At 52.8% G+C, this 25,041-nt stretch overlaps 1 protein-coding gene across 1 annotated transcript; it reads right to left on the bottom strand.

The window, feature by feature from the left end:
- Nucleotides 1-1,158: 1,158 nt before the first annotated feature.
- Nucleotides 1,159-23,706, bottom strand: TMEM214 (transmembrane protein 214). The gene is made up of 17 exons (XM_084834627.1): nt 21,417-23,706; nt 21,079-21,281; nt 20,184-20,334; nt 18,691-18,825; nt 17,956-18,038; nt 16,586-16,691; nt 11,344-11,425; nt 9,533-9,634; nt 7,446-7,587; nt 6,071-6,162; nt 5,715-5,763; nt 5,119-5,232; nt 4,894-5,011; nt 4,636-4,732; nt 4,286-4,454; nt 3,467-3,618; nt 1,159-2,591 (listed from the first exon to the last, which is right to left on the bottom strand). The coding sequence occupies exons 1-17, from the start codon at nt 22,096-22,098 to the stop codon at nt 2,465-2,467; spliced, it is 2,604 nt and encodes an 867-aa protein (XP_084690753.1). The 5' UTR covers nt 22,099-23,706; the 3' UTR covers nt 1,159-2,464.
- Nucleotides 23,707-25,041: the final 1,335 nt, after the last annotated feature.

Genomic DNA, 25,041 nt, shown 5'->3' with positions numbered 1-25,041 from the left:
AAAAGATCCAGGACAGAAGCCCGCAGGTCACAATCTGGATATGCTGATTTATATGTGTATATACACATTTAGAAATAACTACTAGAACTTACGTTTCCTCTACAAGCAGGTGCACACATTCTATGTACTTACATAATTTGAATAGGGAAAGCCCCCCACCCCCTTCATCAAGTGGCTGGCACAAAAATAAGGAGCTTTGTGGCACCTTACAACTTTCAGATCTATTGCTCACTAAACATCGTAGAAACATTAACTCACTTTCTAAGGCTGCCACCCTGAAGATAGCGGGCCTTGCATCTGGGTAAACATGCACAGGGACTGCGTGCGAGTAAGCAATACCACTGAAGAAAAAGAAATGTACTTCCCTTATTTTCAGAGAATGCAGCAAGGAACCATGATAGAAGAGGAATTCCTTCCTCTGTGTTAGTTTTTAATATGCCGTAGCAGTTTGTTTTCCACATTACCCTGGCCAACCCCACACAAGTCCCTTGCATTGACGGTTGAGGACACGTGTTAACATGACACATTCCTTGGTTGTCAGTACAAACCCAGCTTCTCTGCACCCTCACAAAACAGTCTGTTTCCTGCCAGCAAGCCCAATCATTTTCTCCCTCCGACACCCTGGTATTTTCAGCAGTCTTTACTGTAACACCATTAAACTGGTTTGCATGCCACTGCCGCCACTGCCTCATCCACAAACGGTGGTTCAACTTGTCCAGGGGGTGCAGGGAGGATGGTGCAGAACCCCTTTCCAACCAGTGCCCTTCCCCTTTAGCAAATGCGTACAAACACTACCAGGGCAGTAGGAGGCCGTGCCCTAGAGCCTATTTTCTTGACGGATTTGCAGCGAAGCAGTTCTCACTGCTACTTGCAAATAGCCATTTGTCTGCTAAGATGGTGAAAGGAGGCTGCTGGCTCGCTCTGACTGGCCTGGGCCAGTTGTGCCATGCCCCAGCTCCAAAAAACAAACCCAAACAAGTCACAAATGTGCTTGACCTTTGCCTGCCCAAGTAACAGGGAAAAGGCAGCCTGAGTGACTTTGTAAGCACCTAGCCGAGCCCTGGAGATCTGGGACAGACATCTCGAGCACAGGCCCTGGTGTGCCCTAGTTTCCTGATGCCTCTGCCTGACAGCAAAAACAAACATCATGAAAGCAGGTAACATAACCAAATATATTTTCCTTTATTGCACGTGACAAGAGCCGCACGCCGTTGTCATGACTGAGTCCCGTCACCTTTGTAAGTCTGGCTGAGGCAAGGAGAGAAATGCGCTGGGAAGCAAACATGCTTTTTCCAGATTTGCACCTGAGTCTGGCAGGGCCTGTAACACCTGGTGAACGGGCCAGAGAGAAGAAGCTTCCACCAATCGATTATTCTCGTCAACCCATGCATCAGGGTTCATCCTTTCGCTTGGCTGAGGGAGGGACAAGGACACCTCAGGATACAGCCACAGGCCATATCTCAAAGCCAGAAGGCCACATATAAGTCATTTGCTCACTTGCCCAGGAAGAGACTGTGACAGTGTGAAAAGGCAGGGGAAGAAGGAGGCAGCAGGGGAATGCTGCCCAACAGGCCCCCACCCGACTCCTCCCCCCAGGGACAGTCCAGGCAAGTTTTCCACCAAAGCAGCAGGCAGCAGAGTTGCCCTCTATGGAACTTGCAAGCGCCTTGCCGGAAGTGTGAAGAGCCGCAGACAATGCCCCCTCCGCCCAGCTTCAGTCACAGCTCACCCCACTTTATCAGAGTAATCTCGGGAGAGACCTACTAGCCTCACTGACCCTCCTCCATGCTGTACCCTTCTCCCGATTCCCTCAGTTTAAGCCACAGTTCCTGTGGGAGCACCCCGTGGTGTAACCTGGGCCCACAGTAAGGCAAAGGCAGCTCGAGGGGAGAGGGCCAAGAGCCCTGGCTCCCAGCATGTAGGGGCAACTTCCCACAGCAACATAATCAACCACCCTTTGAGAGGAGGGGAAATGAACAATGGGGGAAGGAAAATTAGCAAGAGGGCATCCGAAATGGGCACAAGACCTTTGGCCTGGCTCGGGATGTCTGGGATGATCCACCACTGTTCCAGGAGCTGTAGGCAAAAGGCTGAGGGCAGGAAAGGGAGCTCTATGCATATAGGGATGGGCGAGGGTGCGGGTCCGTGACCCAGCAGCCAATTTAGTGCTGAAGGCAGGGGTGAGGACGTGCTTCCCCACCTGCAAGTGGAGGGACAGCAGAGGGGGCGTGCTTTGCTGTCTCGCCTTCAGCCCAAGCAACTCGCATGGCAAGGCCTGAGCCAAGAACAAGTCAGACAGCACAGAAGGCGGTGCGAAGCCTGGAGACCTGGGCTGCAGCAGCAGGTTAACAGTGGACCATTCCTCGCCCTGCCATCAGCACTTCGTTGGCACATCCTGCGGTCCCCGGCACCCAGACAACAGCGACCCTAAGCTCACACCCAGCTCCTGACCCCATGGCCGCTGCTAGTGCCCAGAGATGGTGGCCATGGCCCAGTCCTTGATGGCCACAGTTGCATCCTGCAGGTACGTCCACGACAAATGGGTGAGGCTGATCAGCTGTTTCCTCAAGCAGTCCCAGGTCCCTTCGCCACTAGAAGAGGGAACAGAGGCCGTTCAGAAGCTGACAGTGCCACGCTCTGGGCATGAACCAGACATGCAAAGGAGGGCAGACGGCAGTTGCTGGCACTCAGACCACTGCCCCTCTGCCTAGGCAAACGGGCTGGTGTGGAGACATGGGCATCCCACTGCCAAGCACTAGGGTAGCCTTCTCCAACCCAAGTCCCTTCAGCTGTTTTGGACTACAACTCTCATCAGCCCCAACCAGAATAGCAAATGTTTGGGCATGATGGGAGTTCCAGTCCAAAAAGTTTGGAGGGTGGGGAAGGTGGCATGAGGAAGTTGCAAAGATACCAAGCTGGGCAGGTTCCCAGAGCTTTCTCCAACCTGGTGCACAGCCTTCTCCAACCTGGTGCCCTCCAGATGTTTTGGACTTCACCCATTATCCCGAGCCAGCATGGCCACTGGTCAGGAATGTTGGGAGAGATAGTCCCAAACACCTGGAGGGCACCAGGCTGAAGGTGGCTGCCTTGGTGGTAGCGGTGGTGGCAGCCGCCTATTCAACCTTGCTCTGGAACTCTGATCAAAAGTCAGAGGGCAGCTACCGCCTGGCCCCCTCAAAGTGGCCCCAATCCTAGTTAGGAAAGACACACAGCCCTGTGCCCTGTAAGTGCCAGCAGCACGCCCCTCATCTTTCCAGTGGTCCCTCCTGGACAATCTGGGAGTCTGCCTTGTGCATCTCTTGACAGAGCCAGTTTGGGCAGCCCCCTAAGAGGGGATCCTGAAGCGGGCTCCCTCCCCCCCACCCCCACAGACTGGATCATTCCTCCATTCCTACTTCTCTTGAACATGGCAGGAAGGACCAAATTCTGCTCTGCACAAGGCCTGGGATGTGCCCACAGCACTCACTTGCAGGAAGCCATCCAGAGTCTCCAGACGCCCTCCAGCGACTCAGCAACGTGCTCCACGGCGGGCAGACAGTAGTTCCGCATGAGGAAGAGCAGCAGCTCCTTGAGGCACTCTGCTCCATGCAGCACAGCGTCCGGAAGCTGGGTCTGGAGCTGGCAGAGAAGACAAGGCTGCTCAGCTGGGCAACATTCGGCGCTGGCTAGAGACATGGTAGGAGCCAGAAAACAGACACCAGGAGAGAAACCAGCCCTCTGGCCTGGCGAACAGCCACAGCCCAGGACCCTCTTCCATGGGGAGCTCCAAGGCCACCACGCGCATTGCTACGCCAAGGGTTCAGGGCAGCTTGCAGCAGACGGGCGCTGTGTGTGCAGGTCCACATGTGCAGCTGGAACTGGGGGGCGCAAGGCCCACGTGAGCCGCTGGGACGCAGGGCAGACCACACCTGCAATGCTGCGTACCAGTGAGTGGGCCTTCCCACTTCCCTTGGGGGCCTAGGTAAGAAGGGGCCAAAGAGACACTGCTGGATAGGACACGGCCTGCCTGTGTTACCATGCTGGAGCAATGGACCCACCCAAAGCGTTGCCGGTACAGAGTCCAGCTCTGCGCTGTTCCATCTGAATCCCTCAGCCGGTCCCAATAATCCTCCATCCATGCCGACATCGCCTTTTGGACTTCACTGCCATGTCAAAGCGACAGACATAAGCACAGAGGATTGTCGGGAGATGGTGGACGGCGGCAGATGGAAAGGAGCCCCCCAATTCCAATCTCTCATGTCTAGCTAGCAAGCTGGCAGGGAGCTGGAGGAGGCACCACCCTTACCCATTCGATGAGCCTGGGGAGGTGGTCTCTGAGCCAGGCTAGCTGAGCAGAGCACTTCCCAGAGATGTAGGCAGCCATTTCATTTGCCTTGGCCCAGACCAGCTCCAGGTCTGGTCCCAGCGCCTTCGCCACGTGAGAGTAGTAAAGCGGCACATTTGCTTCTAGCCAGCTGCAGGGACGAGGGAGGGGAGATGGGATCAGACCTCGCCTAGGAAAGGGCGCCACGTACAAGGGCCTCCCTCTGTCCCACAATCAGCTTGTGAAGTGCTGATCTGGCCTGGTCCCTCTTTAGCCAAAGGGGCTTCCTACTGTGCCTCCGTGCTGAAAGAGAGCCAGAGCCAGCCACTGACCTGCAGCCTGCCACACAGAAATGGGAGACTTTGACCCAGGCTTGCTGGGATGCTGACAGGATGCCAGAGGAGCGGAGCACACGTGCGGAGGCAGATGCTGGAAAACACAGGAATGGACTCCCTTAGGCAGGATGATGTCCAAGGCTCACCTGACGGCCCCCCGGCATCTGGGTGTGCTTCACCGTCAGGTGTACAAAGGGAGCTGGGGAGCCTCCTCTCAGGCACCCTCCCTGCTTTCCTCCATGAGCAGGGCCTCACCTTGGAAGGAGCCATGGGTCCGGACGTCGTGCATCAGAAACCCAGCAGTAAGTATGAGGAGGACTAGCAGCAGCCGAGGCCAAGGAAAGCTGCTGGCTTTCATCTTGAGCAGCAGGTTCTAAAGGAACAAAACCAAGAGGAATCAATGTTGCAGAGCAGGGAAGCAGCTCTGAGCATCCCGATGGGTTTCCTGGCCCATGTGCCCCTTCCAAGCATGGAAATTACCTTGCAGGCAGTTCTACAAGCTGCCACATCTTGAATGCTGTTTGGTCCCTTCATGGCCAGCTCTTCATTCATGACTTTGAAGGAATGAACAGTTTCCTGTAAAGATTTTCGCACCTAGAAAAGGTCCACAAACACCACCATGACGCAGCAGCAGCGTTTGCCCCAACCACACAAAGAAGGTTGCAAGCCTACAAAAACAGCCAGCTGAAGGAGGGTGATGAAATACCAGGCCTATGTGCCTGGTATTTGAATGTGAAATACCTATGTGAAATACCTATGTGCTTTAACTGAGAAAGATTCTAGAGAGCTTCAAGGTTATAGACAGTACATGGGGGGGGGAGAACTGTAAACAGTGAAGTCAAAAATTACTGACAGTGACAATCAGCGCTCATTAGGTGGCACAACTAAATATTAGTGCTGCCACAAAGATTTTGTAGCATACTGAAATGGGGTCCTGCCCTGTATCTGCCCGACCTTGGCTGGATATCAGGTGCAGTCGCTCCTGACTGGAAATTCATCACACTTCTCTGTGTCCAGCAAACCCAATTCCCCCAAGCAAAATACATTCCCTGGCTGAAGAGCAAGAGACCACAAACCTTTTTGGAAGTGTTGTCCCAGGTCTCCAAAAAGTGATTCAGGAGCAGGCTGGGAAAGCAAAGCAAAGACTTCAGAGCCAAGTCTATCGACCACTTGGCCATCAGAGCTCAGAAGCTGCACACACGGGCCCAGGGAAGGCGCACCAGCCACACAGCACTGAACAGAACAGATCCCACGGGGAAACGGGAGAGGTTCCTCCACTCTTGGGCTGCCTTCTCACTTTCTATCATTTAGAAACACAGCCCTTGTCAAAATGCCAACCAGCATCCTGATGACAGGCTGGATTGATATGATACAGAACATAAGCTTGGCAAGTTCTCCATGCAGTCGAGTCGTGGCCCTTGCTGAGTCTTACCTTGACTGTGAGAGGTGTTTGATGTACAGCTGCCTCCAGACACTGAAGCTGAGAGGATCGAGGTGGAGGCACTCGGTCAAACAGTTCAGCAGCTACACAGGACAAGAGCAGAATTATTTTCGGAGGCTTAATGCTCAGACACAGAAAATCCCAGGACAGCCACGGGACCCAAGGATGCCATTGGCTTCAAGAGAGCTGGATGTATATATGATGTTCTGGGGCTCCCAAGGTCCGGCTCCTGGAAGTGCTGCTTTCCCTGCCTATCTTCACATTCTTCCCCTCTCTCCAGGACATACAGGCGTGAGCAAGCTGGTGCCTTATGTCGCCTCCTGAGCTGGCTTCTCTCCACATTGCATGCAGCATCAGGGGGCCTGAAGAGAGTTCTCCCCAGATCTATCCATTCCAGGCCATTTCCTGCCCCAGGACTTTGAGAGAAGGCAGGCTAGATCTAAACCGGGGGGGGGGGGGGAACACGACAGGACAGGAACATTGTGCTGTGTGGTTCTCGCATGCTCTGCAGCCCCTTGCTCTTCAGACACCATTTCCTGGTACCTCTGTCTCTGCAGCAGAGAGAGGGATTGCGGGGGGGGGGGGGAGCACGGACCCATTCTGCATTCCCTCAAATCAACGGCCAAGCGCAAGCTTTGCATGCACGCATCTAGCTAGAAGGACGGATGTTCCACTTGAGGCCCTGAGAAACCATCACCACTCAGAGTGGACCATAGTCTGGCCTGGGCTAAGGGAGCTTCCCACACCATGAGCCTGCCTTGAGCCCCCCAGTTTCTGATTCAAGAGGCTCAGATTAAAGGAACTGTCGTAGGAACCCTAATCTGTATACAGCTTCGCATAAATACAACCAAGAATCCAGCGCTGCAGCATTTGCTGCTCTTCAGCCAGCTGAAAGTCAATCCAACTGGTCTGTTTGCAGTCTGGAGTGCCAGATCTTTGGAAAGGGGGTGTCTGCACCTGGCCCCTGTTGCCAGTTCCCTTCCAGTGTGGCTGGATCCCTCACCACACCCGCCTTCCACCCTGTCGTCTAACACCCTGAATGAGGGGAAGAAGCAGGGGCTTCAGCAGAGGACAGCTGGGCCAGGAAAACCTGGAGCTGAGCCTCCCAGGGAGGGCCCTGGCGGTGCCTGCAGCCACCATCCTCAGTCCCCCTTCTCTACTTGTTCCAGGAGGAGACCAGGTGTTGGCGGCCTCAGGGTTGAACAAGAACTGAAGGCAAAATTAAACCCATGGCCCCAATATAATGAATTGGGAGCGCCTTTTAGCATCTAACTCACTTGCTGGACTGAACACCGCAGCCCCACCAGCAGCTGGAGGGAGCCTGGTGTGTCCTGTGCCTCCCTGTCCAGCTTCCCCTTGGCCTCACCTCTTTCCTTGTGCCAGAGGGGCAGCTGGGGACGGTCCTGGAGAGGAAGGATGGGAAGTAAGCGTGCAGGATGGCCTCAGGCTTCGCCCCAAAGGCCAGCACCTTCAGGCGGGGATACAGGTGCCGGAGCTGCTCTTGAAGGCTGAAGAGAGAGACTGCATCAGCCCAGCAAGGCCCCCACGGGAGAAAGGTGCCCCCGCTGCTGGGGGCAAACCTCCCCTGCAAGGAAGGCCAGCAGCCTCGGAGCCAAGCTATCGAAAGATCTTTCCAAAAGATCTGCTGATTGTGCAGGGAATGTGCAACGAAGCCTCAGTTGCTGTATGCAGCCGGCACATTTCCCCTCCGTCACCCCAGCGCTTGAACAGCAGTACTGGGCCCCTAACAATGATGCCACCCTTGCCCCACATGAAGGCAGTTGAACAGGCTTCACAGCTTGTATCACCCCAAGGCCATGGGGAGGGTGGTCAGACCCCAGAAACCCAAGGGGAACAGCTGCCACTGTGCTCCACCTGTCAGCAACCCCGCTGCGGTTGTGGGAAGGCAGGCATGCGCAGACCACCAACACTACAGCTGCAGCCTCTTCGGCATCCGATCTCCATGAGTCCACTTCAGACAGGAGTGGGCATCAGGTGGCCCTCCAGATGTTTTGGCTTAAAACTCCCAGCAGCCCTAGCCAGCATAACCAATGGTGAGGCATGATGGGAGACATGATGCTCCAGAGGTTTTGGCCTACAAGATGCCCATTCCTGACTTCAGAGCAGCTTCAAAACCCAAAAGAGAAACTGAGTGAGCTCTCAAATTGGCACCACAACTGCCAAAGAGAACTTCTGAGGGAAATTCTGCTGACCGGTTCCTTTTACTGATCCTAAGTGGTATGGTGGGATGTGAGTCTACTCTAAATAAATATTGATTTATTGACCACTGCCCCCACCATCACACTTCCCCCTTTTATGCGATTTAAAAATCCCCTTTTTAATTCTCAAAGAAGAATACAGGTAAGGGAGAACTGCTAACCCTCTGACTCTGGAGAGAACCTTAACTAGATGCCATTTCAAAGTCACAGGCCGAAGCCGGAGAAACACTCGCCTCGCTGCAAGAGCCACAGAGAAGACGGAGGGGCGGAGCGAAAGGCGTGGCTGCGCGGCCTGAGGCTCCGCCTTGCACAGCATGGCCTTCCCCAGCCTGGCACCTCCCAAACATTGCACAGCGCCGCTTGCCAGCGCCAGCCAGCATGGCCAAGAGTCAGGGATGCAGAACTTGCAGTCCAAAGTATCCGGAGCACGCGGTTGGGGAAGGCTATTGTAAACTACTAGCCTGTGCGTGTGTGTGTGTGTGTGAATACTGCCACCTGGCAATCATGGCTCAATTGGTGCAAATCCTCCAGCCATTTTGCTCTTTTGGGATAGAGAAAACGTCACACATGTGGTGGTTTGTGCACTTTACCTCACACTTGCCACCACTGGAGGTGGCCACCTAGCCCCCACACAGAAAGCCCGCTGGGCAGCCTGACACAAGCTCTGGCTCTCCCCTCCCTTTCCCTCAGTCACCGCTGCTGTGAAGCCAGAAGCACCGCTGGCAACGCAGGAGGGAACGCCGCCGTGCCTGCTCCTGTGAGCGTTCTGCGGGCCATCGAGCCAGCTGTCTGTGGGAAGAACAGTGTGGCCAGAGCAGCAGTCCTGAGCCAGAGGCTGTCCTCTGCTCCATGTGGCTGTGCTCCCAGGAAGGGCATGCCCTCTGCCAGCTGCCACCGCTGAGGCGATGCCAGCCATAAGACCCGCTGGCCCAGGACAAGAGAGCCTGTTGCTTTGTTCCAGGGCCAAAGACCTACACGTGAGACATGCCCCTGCTCAGACTGAAAAGAACCCCCCCGTTTAGACATATTCAGAAGCCACGTTGAAGACCCAAACGGTGGCGAAAGGGAAGACCCATCTTTTCAAGCAGCAGCAAGCCTGCCGGCCTCTCTTTGCCCCAGAGACACTACAAGGCACTTCCACTGCACAACACCCCACCCCCCAGGGCCACATTCGGGGAAGGGCCAACGCTTCATGCACATGGACTGGAAGCAGATCTCCTTCTGGCTGCCATACCTGGGAGATAAGGAGTTGTTGGGCATGTAGGCAAAGTCCAAGAGCGGGAAGAAGTCTTTGGGTCCTATCATGCCAAAGCCTTTTGTCAAGTTGGGATGCATCCTGCCAAAGAGAAAGCGGTGTGTCTCAGCTGGGACAGTTCAGCCGTACCCCACAAGCACCACTACGGACTCTTCCCCTCAGCCAGTCTCTCGCAGGACACAGCCCCCCGTCCCCCAGGCGACGTTCTAATGGCAGGAAAGGAACTCCGCACCATCCATCCAACCCCACAGTCGCAGATGGGCTCCCTCTTGCCAGAAGTCACAGGGTGTATCCTTCTAGGAGCCTCATTCAGCTCATGTTTCCCACTGCAGGAAATCTCCCAGGAAGATGTCCAGCAGCCCATGAACCCAGCACTTGTGAGCAGAGGACTTGGCGATCTGTGGGTTGACTCAACACCGCTTGCAGCTTTTGGCATGCTGAGCTCCCTGCCTCTGCACCAGCACACGGGCCCCTGCCTAGGGAGCCCCTGCCCCCCTCAGGGCTAAATGTCAGCTCCTTCCAGGGATGTGGGGCAGCAAATTTTCCAGTCCTTTATTTTTCAACGGAACATTTTCCATTTCATAAGTCCATTAGTAAAAATGAACTCATGCCAACCACAAATACATATTAGGTAAGCTTGGCAGTTTCAGATGTTTTTCAGGTGATTATCCTTAACCAGCATGTGAAAGAATACACGTGTGTCCCTGAAATATCTGTATGTCTCAGAATGAAATGGAACTAATAAACAGCAACGGCGAAACTGAAGGGGCCCCAACCACCTCCGTGGAGAGCACTGAACTCTGCGGAAAGAGGCGAGAGGCTGCAGCGCATCGTGCTCAGTTCTTTGGGTTGCTAAAATCAACACGCATGTCAACCGTTTTCAATACCTTTGCGTTTTTTGTAAATTTAAACCATGTGAGGGAAGCACATACCATTATCTTTAAATTTTTACATGTATCCCAATACAAATGTCTACATAATGTAACACTTAAATCACATTAAACAAGCTTTAATTTTCCCCTCAAATATTTCAGGCCAAATACCTGTGGGGTATTGGGGCACAAAACTGACATGGGGGTACTTTTTAAACTTTGTTCACTAAAGACAAGTAAAATAACTATGCTAAATTAGATCTCTCCAGGGCCGGGGTGGAGAACTTGTGGTGGCCTCCAGCTGCCATCAGCTCTAGCCAGCATAGCCAGTGGTGGTGAGGGAGGATGGCAGTTGTAGGCCTAAACCTCTGGAGGCCCACAGGTTGCCCACTCCTGTTCTAGGGCATCAGAACGTTTTCCAGCACAAGCTGATTTTTTCCTTATGAAAATGAACCTAATTTGCCATGGAAAGTTTTCTGGAAAACCCACATCACTGGCTCCTTCCACAGCGAAAGGCCACCAACGTTTAAACCGTGACCACAAGGGAGGAACACAGAGGGCAAAGACACATGACCGCGCAGCGGCTGATTGCAAAGGGGCTGCAGCTCCACTGCCAGGCTGTGGGAAGGCATCACAGCAGGATGTCGTGCATTTAGCTTTGTTCTGGCCACCAGCAAGGGAGCTCTTGTTCCCTCCGTTTCACATCAGCTGTTTTGCAGGCTATATGCAAAAGGAAAATGGATGGACATTTTTCATGGATCCTTGCTGCATGCACATGGAAGCAAGATCTGCGGGGTATTTGGTGGTGGAGGGAGGCAAGGGGGAAACCGCCCACAGGACCTCGGAGCAACAGTGTCAAGTCAAGATGCCCCAGGACGGCTGCCAACAAAAACACCCTCCAAGTACGCAGCAACTCACATCAGCAGCCGATCCAGGCAGGTGATGGCATATGGAGAGAGAGATTTCATGCCCAGAACCGGAAGCATAATGTTGAGCCACACTGCAGAGAGAAGAGATGGTACAACAGCACTTTTAAAAAACCCTACATTTACACCCTTGCTTTTCTTTCATGATGGAGCTCAGGGCAGTGCTTCATAAGGCTGCTGCAGACCACACAACATGTTCTTTGGCTGTGCCGGTGGGAAAGGGGCAGAAAAGGGGTAGTGCAATTCACTGGGCTGGAACAGCCCCTTCAGGCTCTTGCTCAGCCATTAGCCACAGGTCCCGCCTGGAGAGCCTCAGGGCTGAGCCTTGCCTTCCTTTTCCCTCACAAAGCCAGATGCTTTGGGGAACAACCATCCCACATGGCTGCACCCCATCGTGCGACTCTTATGTGTGTCCTGCTTTATAGGATAGCTCACACACTGCTGTTAGCAATGTGATGAGTAGGGAAAGGTGATACTCACCTTTCCCTACTCATGCTATTATTATTAAATTTATTAATCGCCCATCTGGCTGGTCATCCAGCCACGCTGGGCAATGTACAACATATAATAAAACAGTTTAAAACAATAAAATTTTACAATAAAAACATTTTCTAAAATACCCTAACCCACCCCAAATGCCTGCCTGAACAACTACAAGGCATGCTACACCTGACCCCTCCCAATTACCCCTGTTCCGCTTGTCCGTGTCCCCCCCCCCCCCCCGAAACTTTAAAAGCAAGGCTGGAGCTGCAGCTTAGGAGGCACTGTTCGGATCCAGAACTGTCACTTGAGGCACAGGTGAACTCAGTGGCACGGAGCACTTTTTATCAGCTTAGGCTGATATACCAACTACGCCCTTATCTGGACAGAGATAGCCTTACTACAGTTATCCATGCTCTGATAACTTCTCGTCTGGATTACTGCAATGCGTTATACGTGGGGCTGCCTTTGAAAACCATCCGGAAACTTCAGCTGGTCCAAAATAGGGCAGCAAGATTGTTAAGAGGGACTGGCCTGCGAGCTCATATTACGCCAGTACTTTTCCAGCTGCACTGGCTGCCAGTCCATTTCCGGGCCCGATTCAAAGCGCTGGTGTTAACATTTAAAGCCCTTAACGGCTTGGGGCCAGGTTACCTGAAGGATCACCTCCTCCCATATGTGCCTGCCTGGACCTTAAGATCGTCAGCGGCCCTCCTCCGTGAGCCTCTGCCAAAGGAAGTGAGGTGGGTGGCTACTAGGAGGAGGGCTATTTCTGCTGTGGCACCTTGGCTCTGGAATGAGCTCCCTGGTGAGGTTCGCCTGGCACCTACATTGTATTCCTTTTGGCACCAGGTGAAGACCATTTTATTTTCCCAAACATTTTAGCATTTTAGCTTTCTAAACTTTTAGCTTTGCTGTTTTAAAATTGTATTTTAAATGCCTGCACTGCTGCTAGGTTTTATTGTGGTTGCATTGTTATATTGTGGTTTTAATGTTCTATATATTTTAAATTGTTTTATTGTGTGCTGTTTGGTTTTAATTTTTTGTGAACCGCCCAGAGAGCTTCGGCTATTGGGCGGTATAGAAATGAAACAAACAAACAAACAAATAAATAATAAAACTGTTCCAACCAAGCCATTCCCCGCCCCCCTCATGTGCTCTGCCTATCCCCTTGCCTCGGAAACCTTATAAGCAGCCCTGGATTATTCCAGCTCTACTCTGGCATTTTTGCTGATGGGTTTTTGCTTTTGGATATATAGAAGGTGTGTTTGGGCTGCAGGGTTTTTAGTTGTTTTAGTTTTAAACAGCTGTTGTGATATTTCTGCTTTAAACTTGTATTTAGTGTATTGTTTGAATATTGTATTTATAAATTTTTGTGAGCCGCTTTGGGGGCCTTTTGGCCGAAAGGCAGCATAGAGATACAGTATATCGTAACTACCGATGCAATGAAAGATGCATGCCTGAAGCCCCGCCCCACCACTTTCACAGAGTGGGAATCCCCTTAAACATTCCCAAGGGAATTTCTGAAGACAGGCAGAGTGGGATGTATTGCTCCTCAGAAACTGTGTGTGAAAAACCCGCTAATATTTTTCTTTGAATTTTACCCAAAGTGCGATGCTGCAGACTGCAAAGGCAAAAACCTTCCAATGAGAAACGGCACACACGGGTGTTCTGACCAGTTTGCTCTTTTACATGAACTACAGGAAACAGCTGCAATAGCTAGGGATTAATAAGGCCTCTTACAGAAACCCTGGACAGGTCAGCGACATTCTTAATATTGTAGTGAGGCACTATTTTGCCTTGCAGGTCCAAGTGCACAAGACAGACTCACTGCTCTACTCTAACGACAACAATTCCAAGAATATTATCGCATCTCCTTCCCATGCTCCCAGGTAGTTTTGTGACCTCCATGTCAGAGTCAAAGCTAAAACATTAAGTGCTGTTTATTATTTTGCTTTAATTCAAAATCAAAGGACGAATTAATATACTTAAGTCACTGACCTCTTGGCCAAGGAAAACGATCTAACAGATTGGAAACTATAACAGGAGTTTCTCACTCAGAGGATGACCTGTTTCTGGAACATGCAGGATTCTAAATATTTTTTTGGAGAAGCGTTTAGGAGAAAATTCTAGCCATTACTAGGTTCCTGGCAAGATCTTGTTCCTTGAGACTTCCTTGGAGAACTACCATGCATGTCAGCTTGCAGGATTTTTTAAACTCTTGATTAATAAAGCAAGATTCATTATTTTATGCCTGAAGAACCCAACAAGCATTCCCACCTAATTCAGGACAGCTCTGTTTTTAGACTCTTTTTGAGGTTGACAACTCTACCGTTAACAACTAGATCTAAGCAGCACAGTACCTATGCCCTAAGTTGGAACAGTTGGTCCCCGTTTGAAAGGGAATTACTGGCACACCCCTGAACTTAAGGACTAGGGAGAGTCCCTCCCCTTTTCCCTTGGATCCTCTGGGCGCAGCCGTTGTTTGCGTGCCAAACAGGCACTATGCCTCCTTTCTGCGCCCTCCATTTGACGCTGCTCTCTGCGTCGGCGTCGCGCGTCCACCAAGTCTGCTACCTGAGCTCTGTCACTCCCTGGACTGCTATCTAAGCTAGGAATGCTGGTGGGAGGAATCTCCATCAGCTGTGGGCCCTGGGAAAGAGGAGCGTGCTCCTCTCCCAGAAGCGACTGCTCTTCCTCAGAATCAGAACTACTCTGGGATTCTATGGGCTCAGTGTCCACCCTGACATCTACTACTGACCGCCCAACCAAGGAGATGTGGATGATACTTTCCAAAAGCAAACTCCAGTGATTTCAAGGAAGCATGAAGTACTAATAATGGGGGACTTTAATTACCCTAATATACTTTGGGGAACAAACTCTGCCAAGTGTGCCCTCTCCAGGAAATTCCTAACTTGCCTTACTGACAATTTTCTTCTTCAGAGGGTGGAAGGAGGAATGAGGAGATCAACCATCCTTGACCTGATTCTGCCCAATAGGGAAGTTAGTTGATAAGGTGAAAGTAGCAGGAACTTTGAGAGAAAATGACCATGTTTTAAGGAAAGCTAAAGCAGAGTGTAGTTAAATGTGTACCTTGGACTTCGGGAAAGTAGATTTAATAAACTCAGGGCAACGATGAGTAGGATTCCATGGCAGGAAAACCTAACAGGAAGAGGAGTTCAAGAGGGATGGGAGTTCCTAAAAAAAAGAGATACTAAAGGTGCAATCAGAAACAATCCCAATGACGAAAAAGCTGGATGGCAACAGAAGAAGCCAATGTGGCTACGCAGAAGGCTTAGCCGTGATCTGAAAATCAAAATGGACACATATCAGAGTGGAAGGAGGGACAGGTCACTAAGGAAGTGTACAAGCAGGTAGCTCAGAATTGCAGAGATGGTTTTGGGAAGACTAAAGCTCAGAATGAGCTGAGGTTGGTGAGGGAAGCTAAGAATAACAAAAAGGGTTTCTTCAGATATGTTCAAAGTAAGAGGAGGACAAAAGGAGGTAGGTCAGCTGCTCAGCAAAGATGGCATAATGCTGAGAGGTGACAAGGAAAAGACAGAACTGTTCAACGTCTGTTTTGGCTCAGTCTTCGCCCAAAGCAGGACCTGTGTCTGCTCTGGCATATGTGACAAGCAGGCTGAAGGGGCAGGACTGCAGCTGGGCTTGGTAGAGTTGGCCAGGGAATATCTAGACACCTTAAATGAGTTCAAGCCCCCAGGTCCAGATGAACTGCATCCTAGGGGGTGAAGCAGCTGCTGGATGGACTCTCAGTCTGGCTGTGTTGAAGTGGAGATGTTCAAACAGAGACTGGACAGCCATTGGTAGGGGATGCTTTAAACTGGTTTCCTGCACCGAACAGGAAGTTGGACTTGATAGCCTAAATGGCTCCTTCCAATTCTGTGAAAGGCCTCTCTAGTCCAGGATTCTATTTGCCCAGCAGCCAACCAGATACCCCAACGGGAAGCCCACAAGCAGGACATGAGGGCAAGTGCACACTGATACCCACATTCCCCAGCAACTGATGTAGATAGGCTCACTGACTTTGGTACTGGAGGTAGCACATGGCCATCAGGACTAGCAGCCATCAATAGCCTTCTCCTCCAGGAATTTGTCCAACCCCCTTTTAAAGCCATCCAAACTGGTGTCCATCACTACATGTTGTGGTAGCAAATTCCATAGTTTAACCATATGCTGTGTGTTGTTGTTGTTCAGTCGTTCAGTCGTGTCCAACTCTTCGTGACCCCATGGACCATAGCACGCCAGGCCTTCCTGTCCTGCGCTCTCTCCCGGAGCGTGCTCAAGTTATGCTGTGTGAGGGACTTCCTTTTATCTGTCCTGAATCTCCCACCAAACAGCTTCATGGGATGACCCCACTGGGTTCTAGTATTATGATAGGAGAAAAATGGCTCCCAATCCAAATCCTCCACACTATGCATAATTTTATAAACCTCTCATCGTGCCTCCCCTTATCCACCCTTTCTCTAAGCTAAACAGTCCCAGACTTTGCAGCGTTTCCTCATATGCACTATTCCTGTCTAAAGAGGATAGGAACTTCAGGAAGCTGAATGGCTGGGCCGTCCAAAATACAGATGTTAAATGAAGAGGTAAGACTGGACAAAGAGCACTCACGCCCTCCAATTTTAAAGGCTGCTGCAAAATTCCAGGCACATGAAACAAGGGATGTCTGGTGCACACGAAGAGGCCTGCTGAAATCCTTCCCCCTCCCTCCCAGGAGATCCTGCTGTCCTCACCTTTAAGTCCTTCTGTAAGATCAGCAAATCCAGCTTGCCCCAAGGCCCACATGACTGTGAGACATTTGGTTGGCCGGTTCTGATGGGACCTCAACAGCTCGAGATACTGAAGCAAAAAAGCCAAAGACAGCAGCATTAATGCATCACTCCCAGCAGGAAGGAAAGGATGCAGAGCAGTCTTATGGGAAACTCCCCAGGCAACAGGGACAAAGGCCCCTGGCTGCATCTGACAGGGAGCCCTCAAACACAAAAGCATCCGCACCCCGCAGCTGGGCTGATTCCAGGGGTGGCCATACGACGAGATGGGGCAGCACCACCCTCGCTTCTGCTGGCCAGAGCAAGAGCTCAGGGCAACCTGGCTGCCGAGCAGCGGCGGCAGGACTTCCTAGGAGGGGCAGTTCTGCTCCATCCGTTAAAGAGAACTGGGGGTTGCCTCTCTGCCCTGCTGAGGAGGCAGGTGGAGCAGGCACCTGGGCGAGGAACCCACGTAGGGCTTTTTTGCACACTTTTTTTGCAATTCCTGTCCCTTTGGAAAAGGAGAGGGACGCTGCCGCTGTCCATGCAGTCTGGACCCCTCCTCTGAGGAAGAGCTCAGTTGGAGCAGCTCCCAACTTCCCAGCAGTTCACAGAGGCCAAGGCACAGCAATGCTCACACATGCTGCCTCCAAGGGATGCAGACCAGCAGCAGCACCACCCATGTGCAAGGTGGAGGGGCATGCATGGGTGACATCCACCAGTTGAGCCCATTTTGCTGATGGACAGAAACAATTTTATACAACCCTTTATTTTCAGGGAAGGAGCCATAGCTCCACAGCAAAGCACCTGCTTTGCGTGTAAAAAATCCCAGGTTCAATCCCCAGCAGCTCCAGGTAGGACTGGAAAAGAATCCTGCCTGAAACCCTGGAGGGAGAGCCACTGCTGCCAGTCAGTGTCAGCTACGCTGAGCTAGACAGTCCGATGCCACGCAAGGCAACCAACTCTCTTTTTGTCGAGGAGATGTCAGGACTAAGCCTCGGGGTTTCTGCAGGCAAGGCAGGCCCCCAGAAGGCAATGAGCGGGAGGCTGCTAGGCCAGCCCCATGCCACAAGGGACTCCCTGCTCTGGGACAAAAGGGGGCCCATTCGCCTGCCAGGCAGGAGCTTTCACTTTTGCTGCATCCTTCTAATGAAGGCAAGGAGCTTTTGGAAGCATTGATTTGCTAGCCCAGGAGAGTGACAAAGAGCTGGACCTGGCTCCTTGGAGCAGCACACACTACTTAAGGCCCCTCAAAACTCAGCTCTGCAGAGATGCCCCTCTGTGACCCACAGATATCTTCCTACATGAGCTGGAGAAGGGCCCTCCAGGCTGGCAGGGCAGCTCCAACTACTCACCTTGCTCAAGTTCACTGTGGCAACTTTAGGCTTGTCCAACAGCACAGCCTGTATGCAGATCCTGTAGCCATGCAGTGACTCCCCTGGAGGAGGAGGATAGCCAGGCAGACCATTAGGGCTCTCCAAGTGCAGACCCTGACAGCCCAGGGATCAGAGGCCTCCAGCCCACCTTAGACCCCTGGCAAAGCTACGTAGCTGTTGTAGGGCCAGACTGGGAGGGAAGAGAGGGGAGGAACATACTGAGATAGTGAGCAAACCTAATTTCACTTCTGCTTAGCTCCCCACACTGTAACGCAAGGAAGGGTGTGGTTGGGAGGGGCCCAAGGGCATCCCTGCACGCCCTCCCTTGGCGCCCTCCTGCCTGAAGACTGCCCCGCCGAGTGCTTGTGCTCCTCCGCTGCTCACATCTTGCACCCCCCCCCCCGAGACGCACAGCTTCAGCACAGCCTTCTCCCGTCCCTGTCACACATTACAGTTTTAGGAACCAAGCAGATGTGAAGTCTGAGTTGCTCACCATCTCCCTGCGTGGCCCCGGCCCCTTTGGGTGCCTTCCCCTCTCCCGAGCATCCCCCACGTGGACGCACGGCCGGCCGGCCTCCCTCAGCTGCACACAGCGCACCCCTCCCTTTGTTCACAAGTGATCACGCTTGGCTGTCCTCTCTCTTCAAGGAAGCACACGTGGCAGAACCTTCAGCCCAGAGGCCTATGACTGGGCGGGCTCCGCTCTAGGCTCACCAGGACTCTTGTCCAGCTCTTGCAACATTGTGTAAAGACAGTGGTCAAAGAAAAGCTCCAGAACACTGACAGACTTCGACAGCAGGGACTTGATGATGCTCCTCAGCTCTCTGCTCACAAGGCAATAGGGATAGTCTGCAGCCAAACACAACAGGGGGGTGTAAAGGAAGCATTTTAGCCAGCATTCACCAACTACCACGGCTGCCAAAGCCATCAGCGAGGCATGGACAGGAGGCCACCTTTGAATGAGCAGCATTGCTACCATCAGGGCCTGAGCGGGCTCTCAGGAATGCCCCGTTTGGCCTTGACCATGCAAGGACAACACTGAGCAGTGGCGATGGAGAAGTACAGAAAAGATGGCAGGAGCCGCTCGGCTCTTCCTGGCCTACCCTACTAGAAGGAGTGAAGAGGGCACAGTTACTTCCTTGCCAGCCCCAAGGCAAGAGGTGGACTTGGAAGCCCAGGGGCTCTGACACGTCCATTAGAGAGGTTTGCCCTGTCAGATTTCAAGGGCTGCCAGCCTAACTTCTACAACAAATATCGACTCTTTAACATGAGTCTCTCAGGGGCCGGGGGATGAAACGTTTTTTGGCAGGGGAGGGAACTTTTTCTTAAAAAGTCAAAAATTTCTAGCCTGTCTCCATCAGCAACAGAATCAGCACAATGTAGTGGAGGAAGCAAAGTAAAACAGAAGGCCCAGCAAAATATCCTGCCTGCACTGCTGGAGTTCTAGAAATGAACGAACAACAACATTTGCAGAGCCCCAGCCAAGTAGCTGCACTGTTGTCAATAGAACCCTATCATCATTAAGCCCAAAGTCCACCTCCCTGTGGATTCAGACAGAACACCTTTAGATCGTCTGCCCCCGCAGGCTCAGCTGACCCTGCCCTGCCGGAAAAGTGCTGTTCAGAAGGACACCCAAAGCACAGAAGACAAAGGCAGTGTGATCTTCTGTAAAAGAAGCTGCAATTCAACTGGTTTGGGGGTGGCGGAGAGCTAAATGGAGACCCTCTATAAGAGGGCATTTACTTGGCTGGGTGCTATCTTTTATTGTTGTTTTAATTGTTAGAATGGATGTGTTTCTAAGTTAAATTTTAAATAGGATTTTCAATCTGTATTTTATTATTATTAGCTGCCTTGAGCGCCGTTTTTGGTGGAAGCAGGGTATAGAAATTAAATAAATGAACAAACTGTTCAATTGTACAAATTCATGAAGCATCCAAATAGTGTCAATCCCCCCCTATTTACAAGGCTTAATTCAACTGCAGAATTTTTTCTAATTGCAGAATTTGAAATCCTACATACAAGAGTTTAGCGATGTGCCCTTTACTAATATCTGTCTCATTTTTCCTTTAGCAATCAATGAATCACCAAGTCAGGACGCTGTGCAAGGAGCTGTGAAGGCCACAAACCAAGCCTGCACCAGGCACTCCCAGTAACAATAGCCTCCTGAGCATGACTGACAGCAACGCCATTTCCAAGGTGCCACTGACCGTGAGAGTGCTGGCTGAGGGTGGGGTCGCTCTTTGGGGCCTGCAGCTTGTAGTTCAGATATCCAGCCAAGTCTTTGACCCACACAGACGGATTCTCTGGGAAGAGGCTCAGGCTTTTATCCAGCTCCTTCTGGAGTTCTGCCAAATCAAGCTGGGTGGAAAGAGCTAAATGAACAGCTGGCAAGGCAGCATTAGTGTTGTTTGCGGGGAGTAAGACCTGGAAGCCCAGGCCAGGGAGCTCGGGCATCAACTCCTGAAGAGCCCATGGGATACTTAAGACCTCTGTGCTCAGGGGGAGGCGGGAGAGGAGAAGCCAGGGCCAGGAAGTTCATGCCTTCAGTTCTCGAAGACACTGTCAATCGACTTGAGAGAACTACATTCCAGGGCGGTGGTGGTAAGATTTGTTCCTTTTAATACTTAAAACGTGTGTGCTGGCTCTGCAGGAGAGCAGCATAGAAAAGTAATAAACAAATAATAAATTAACACGCCGAGGCGAAACAGCAAACGAACTGACAGACGCGCCCCCGCAGCTGCTTGCCTGCCCCCGACAGGCCTGGCGCTCTTCGCCGCTTCCCTTCCGCAGCTCCAAGCCCGTTCCTGGCCGGCTGAGCGAGATGCTCCCCTGCGCGTCGCCCTCCGCGCTCGGGGAAGCGGGAGGGAGGCGACGCAGCCCCCGCTCACCGGCCGCCGGCGCCTTTGCTGTCCGCTCGGCGAGCGGCGCTTCCGGCCCGCCGCTCGGTGCCCGGCCAGGGCCAGGGCCGCCCGAGCGCGGGGCCTCCGCGCGCGCCGCTCGCCCCGGAGGGCCCTCGGACCCCCCGCCCGCCGCCCAGCGGCCCTTCCGCGGCCCACCCCGCCCCGGCTCCGGGCCGCCGCCAGGCGCGCCAGCGCCACTCACCGCCCGCAGCGCTTCCTCCAGGGCCCGGAACGGGGCGGGCGGGCGCCCGGGCGCCTCTCCGCCGGCGGCGGGCGGCTTCCTCGCGCTCTTCCCCGCGCGCCGCTGCCGCTGCGGCTGCCCGGGCGGCGGGGGCACCTGCTCCTTGCTGCGCCTCTTCGCCGCCTTCTCGAGGCCCGGCTCGAAGCGCGTCTCCGCCACCGCAGCTGCGGGCGAGGGAGCGCGCGTCAGGCCAGCGGGCGCGCGCGACCCGACCCGACCCGCCCGGCCCGGCTCGGCCCGGCCCCGCCGCCACGGGCCCCGCCCGCCCGAGGGCGCCCCGCCGCCGCCCGCTCACTCACGCGGCCGGGCCAGCGCGCGGCCCCCGTTGGCCTCGCCCAGGGCCCTCCGCGCCAGGGGGCCGCCGGGCCCCCTCCGGCCGGGCTTGCGCACCACCTCCCAGCGGGCCGGCGCCGCCGCCGCCATCGCCCTCCGCCCGGCCTCCGCGCGCGGCAGCGACGCCGACAGCGCACGCGCAAGGGGCGGGCGCCGCGCCCCGCGCCGGCCCAGCCGCGCCTTCCCGGCGGCCCGCGCGCGCACGGCGCCAGCTTCCGGCCGGCTGCGCGGCGGGCGGGCGGGCCCTTCTCCCGGGCGCCGCCTCGTGGCCTGCGCCGTCCGGGTCACGCGGGAGGCCGCTGGAGCGCGCCCGGCCACCCGCCCGGCGCGCCGCCGTCTCCGGCCCCGGGCCCCGAGCGCGGAAAGGGCGGGCCGCGGGAAGCGCCGCCGCGGAGGCCTCCGCCCCTCTGGCGCTCGCGCCCCGCCGGCGGCTTCCCGTGGGCAGCGCCTGGCGGGCCGCGCTGCGAGGGGATGCGGGGCCGGGCGGGCCCCTGCGCCGGCCCGCCCTCGGGCTGCGCGCTGGACCCGAGAGGAGCGGCGCTGGATCGGCCCGCAGCAGAGAGCCCTCGGGCCGCGTAGCCCTGGGTAGCCGCCCCTCCGGGGGCGCCGGACGGCCGTTGAAGCTCCGTATTCGGTGGCGCTCAGCATCGCCAGAGCTATGAAACCTCCCACCGTTGCCGAGGGTTTACTGTTGCCAGCAGCCAAAGACCCTGTCCGAGTTACGATCGGAGACGAATTTGTTACGAATTGAGTGCAATTTCCTTATCTAACGACACTGTCCGCAGAAGAATAGATGACGTGTCTGCTGATACTCTTGATCAGGTAATCTAGGAAATTAAATCTGCTCCACTTCCAATATTTAGTATCCAGCCTGATGAATCTACAGACGTTGCAAACTGCTCACAGTTACTGGTTTACGTGAGGTATATTAATGATGGCGACTTTGAAGATGAGTTTCTTTTTTGCAAACCTCTTGAAACGACAACTACTGCACGTGATGTATTTGACACAGTTGGTTCATTTCTGAAAGAGCATAAGATCTCTTGGGCAAAGGTTTGTGGTGTTTGCACAGATGGTGCTCCAGCTATGCTAGGATATCAATCTGGATTTCAACATTTGGTACTGAATGAGTCACCAAAAGTCATAGGAACTCACTGTATGATTCATTGGCAAATATTGGCAACGAAGATGCTGCCGCAAGAGTTACAAGAAGTAATGAAAAGCATCATAAGTTCTGTCAATTTTGTAAAGGCGAGCACTTTAAACAGTTGACTGTTTTCGCAACTGTGCAATGAGTTGGATGCACCGAACAATGCTCTGCTATTTCACACTGAAGTGAGATGGTTGTCGAGAGGAAAAGTTTTAAAACGTGTTTTTGAGCTTCGTGAAGAACTCAAAATGTTTTTTAATCAGAAAGCAAGACCGCAGTTCAAAGCACTTTTCAGCGATAAAATAGCTTACTTGGTTGACATCTTTGCCATCTTGAATGAGTTAAATTTATCACTGCAAGGATCAAATGCAACATGCCTCGATTTGTCTGAAAAGATCCGATCATTCCAAATGAAACTTCAGCTTTGACAAAAAAAATTGGATGAAAATAAAATTTACATGTTGCCTACCTTATCTGCTTTCTTTGAGGAACATGACATTGAACCAAACAAAAGGATTACAATGATAATTTCTGTGAAAGAACACTTGCACATGCTTGCAGACGAAATTTCATCGTACTTTCCAGATCTACCTGACATCCCATTTGCACTTGCCAGAAGCCCATTCACAGTCAAAGTTGAAGATGTTCCTGAGACAGCACAAGAGGAGTTCGTTGAACTTATTAACAGCGATGCAGCAAGAACTGATTTCTCTACAATGCCAGTTACAAAATTCTGGATCAAGTGTTTGCAGTCATATCCTGTTCTGTCTCAGACTGTGTTACGCCGCCTTCTTCCATTTCCAACAACATATCTTTGTGAAACAGGGTTTTCCAGCTTGTTGGTTATCAAGTCTAAATACAGAAGTAGACTCGTTGTGGAAGATGATCTTCGTTGTGCTCTTGCAAAGACTGCCCCGAGAATTTCTGATCTGGTGAGAAAGAAGCAAACTCAGCCTTCGCACTGATGTTGGCTTTTTACACATACTGTCGCAAAATGCAGCAATGTAGTTTACTGTTGTTATATTAAGACTGTTACCCATGCTACTCCATGCTTCAAGACAAAATTTCATTTATTTGTAATTAGAAATAAATATTTCACAGTATATAATTACATATTGTTTTTGTGATTAATCACTATGCTTTAATTATGTTCAATTTGTAACAATGAAAATACATCCTGCATATCAGATATTTACATTACGATTCATAACAGTAGCAAAGTTACAGTTATGAAGTAGCAACGAAAATAATTTTATGGTTGGGGGTCACCACAACATGAGGAACTGTATTAAAGGGTTGCAGCATTAGGAAGGTTGAGAACCACTGGCCTAACCCCACCTCAGGCCGCCGGAATGGGGACCATCACTGCTCCCTGGGGCAGCGAGTTCCGTGGTTCCGCCGTGCGCTGTGTGAAGTACTTCCACCTGTCCTGAATCTCCCACCAATCAGCTTTGTGGGATGACCTCGCTGGGCCAAGTATTATGAGGGAGAAAAATGTTTTCCTGTCCACATTCTCCCCACTATGCATAATTTTGTTTGGAAGGAAGTAAAACAAGGATCCATGAAATCAAAAAGAGATCCTCATGATTTCATATGATTTTTAAAAGAGAGACCACCCCAAACCACCATCATATCGCAGAGCACACCTGCCTCCAAGGGCCGAACCAGAGAAGTCACGGATCAGCCAATTGTGGGCGCAGCGGCAGCACAAAACGGGTGTCCTTGGCAGGGATCCTCTTCCTTTCATTCGATTTTTACAGAGCAAATCCCTCAAACCACCATCGTGTCACAGAGCACGCCTCCCCCCAAGGATGTGGATGAGGTGCTGGTTTGTCAGCCCGAGCTCCCTTGCCCTTCGTGGCTCGTGACACCCAGCAGGGAGGGGATGGCTGGCTCGTTTCGGAAGGCTATCAGTTCTTCCCCGCTGGTCAGAGTGGTGAGACCACCTCTGAAATAAACATCCTTGGATCCAGCAGATCTGAATAATAATAGGCCAGTAGCTAACATCCCTTTCCTGGGCAAGGTGCTTGAGAGGGTGGTGGCAGATCAAATCCCATCACTTGTGGATGAATCTGAGTTTCTAGATCCACCCTCAGTCAGGGTTTTGGCACAGGTAATGCAGTGGTCACCCTGAGCTTTGCTGAGGGGGAGACAAGGGGGGGGTGCAACTAGGGAGGGTGGGGAATTCTGCCACAGACTCCGATGAGGCCAGATTCTTAGAATCTTAGATTCTAAGAATCCGGCCCCCCCGGAGTCCATGGCGGAACGAAAGACTCACCTCCACCACCCGGGGGAATACCAAACCGGCCGGATCCTACCTGCTGCCAGCCACTGCTGCCTGTCTTCAGACACAAATGGCGTCCGCTCGCCAGGCGCCATTTGTGTGGCAGCGGCCAGAAGTCTGGCTGCGGCCCAGCCGGCGGCTCTGCAGACTCACTGCG

The sequence above is a fragment of the Heloderma suspectum genome, chromosome 1 (assembly GCF_057233095.1).
Source record: "Heloderma suspectum isolate Gila_16-S chromosome 1, 16-S_ref, whole genome shotgun sequence".
In the NCBI taxonomy this organism is placed as follows: domain Eukaryota; kingdom Metazoa; phylum Chordata; class Lepidosauria; order Squamata; family Helodermatidae; genus Heloderma; species Heloderma suspectum.
Note: the sequence above shows the minus strand (reverse complement) of the source record. Positions and strands in the feature narration are given on the sequence as shown.

What these genes read in the sequence shown, in the direction of transcription:
- TMEM214 (XM_084834627.1), bottom strand. Translation starts at nt 22,098, where the DNA reads ATGCTGAGCGCCACCGAATACGGAGCTTCAACGGCCGTCCGGCGCCCC. An exon ending in AAACACCTCTCACAGTCAAG is followed by an intron (nt 5,764 to 6,070) that starts GTAAGACTCAGC and finishes TTGCTTTCCCAG; the next exon opens with CCTGCTCCTGAATCACTTTT. An exon ending in TTCTGTGTGGCAGGCTGCAG is followed by an intron (nt 4,455 to 4,635) that starts GTCAGTGGCTGG and finishes TCGTCCCTGCAG; the next exon opens with CTGGCTAGAAGCAAATGTGC.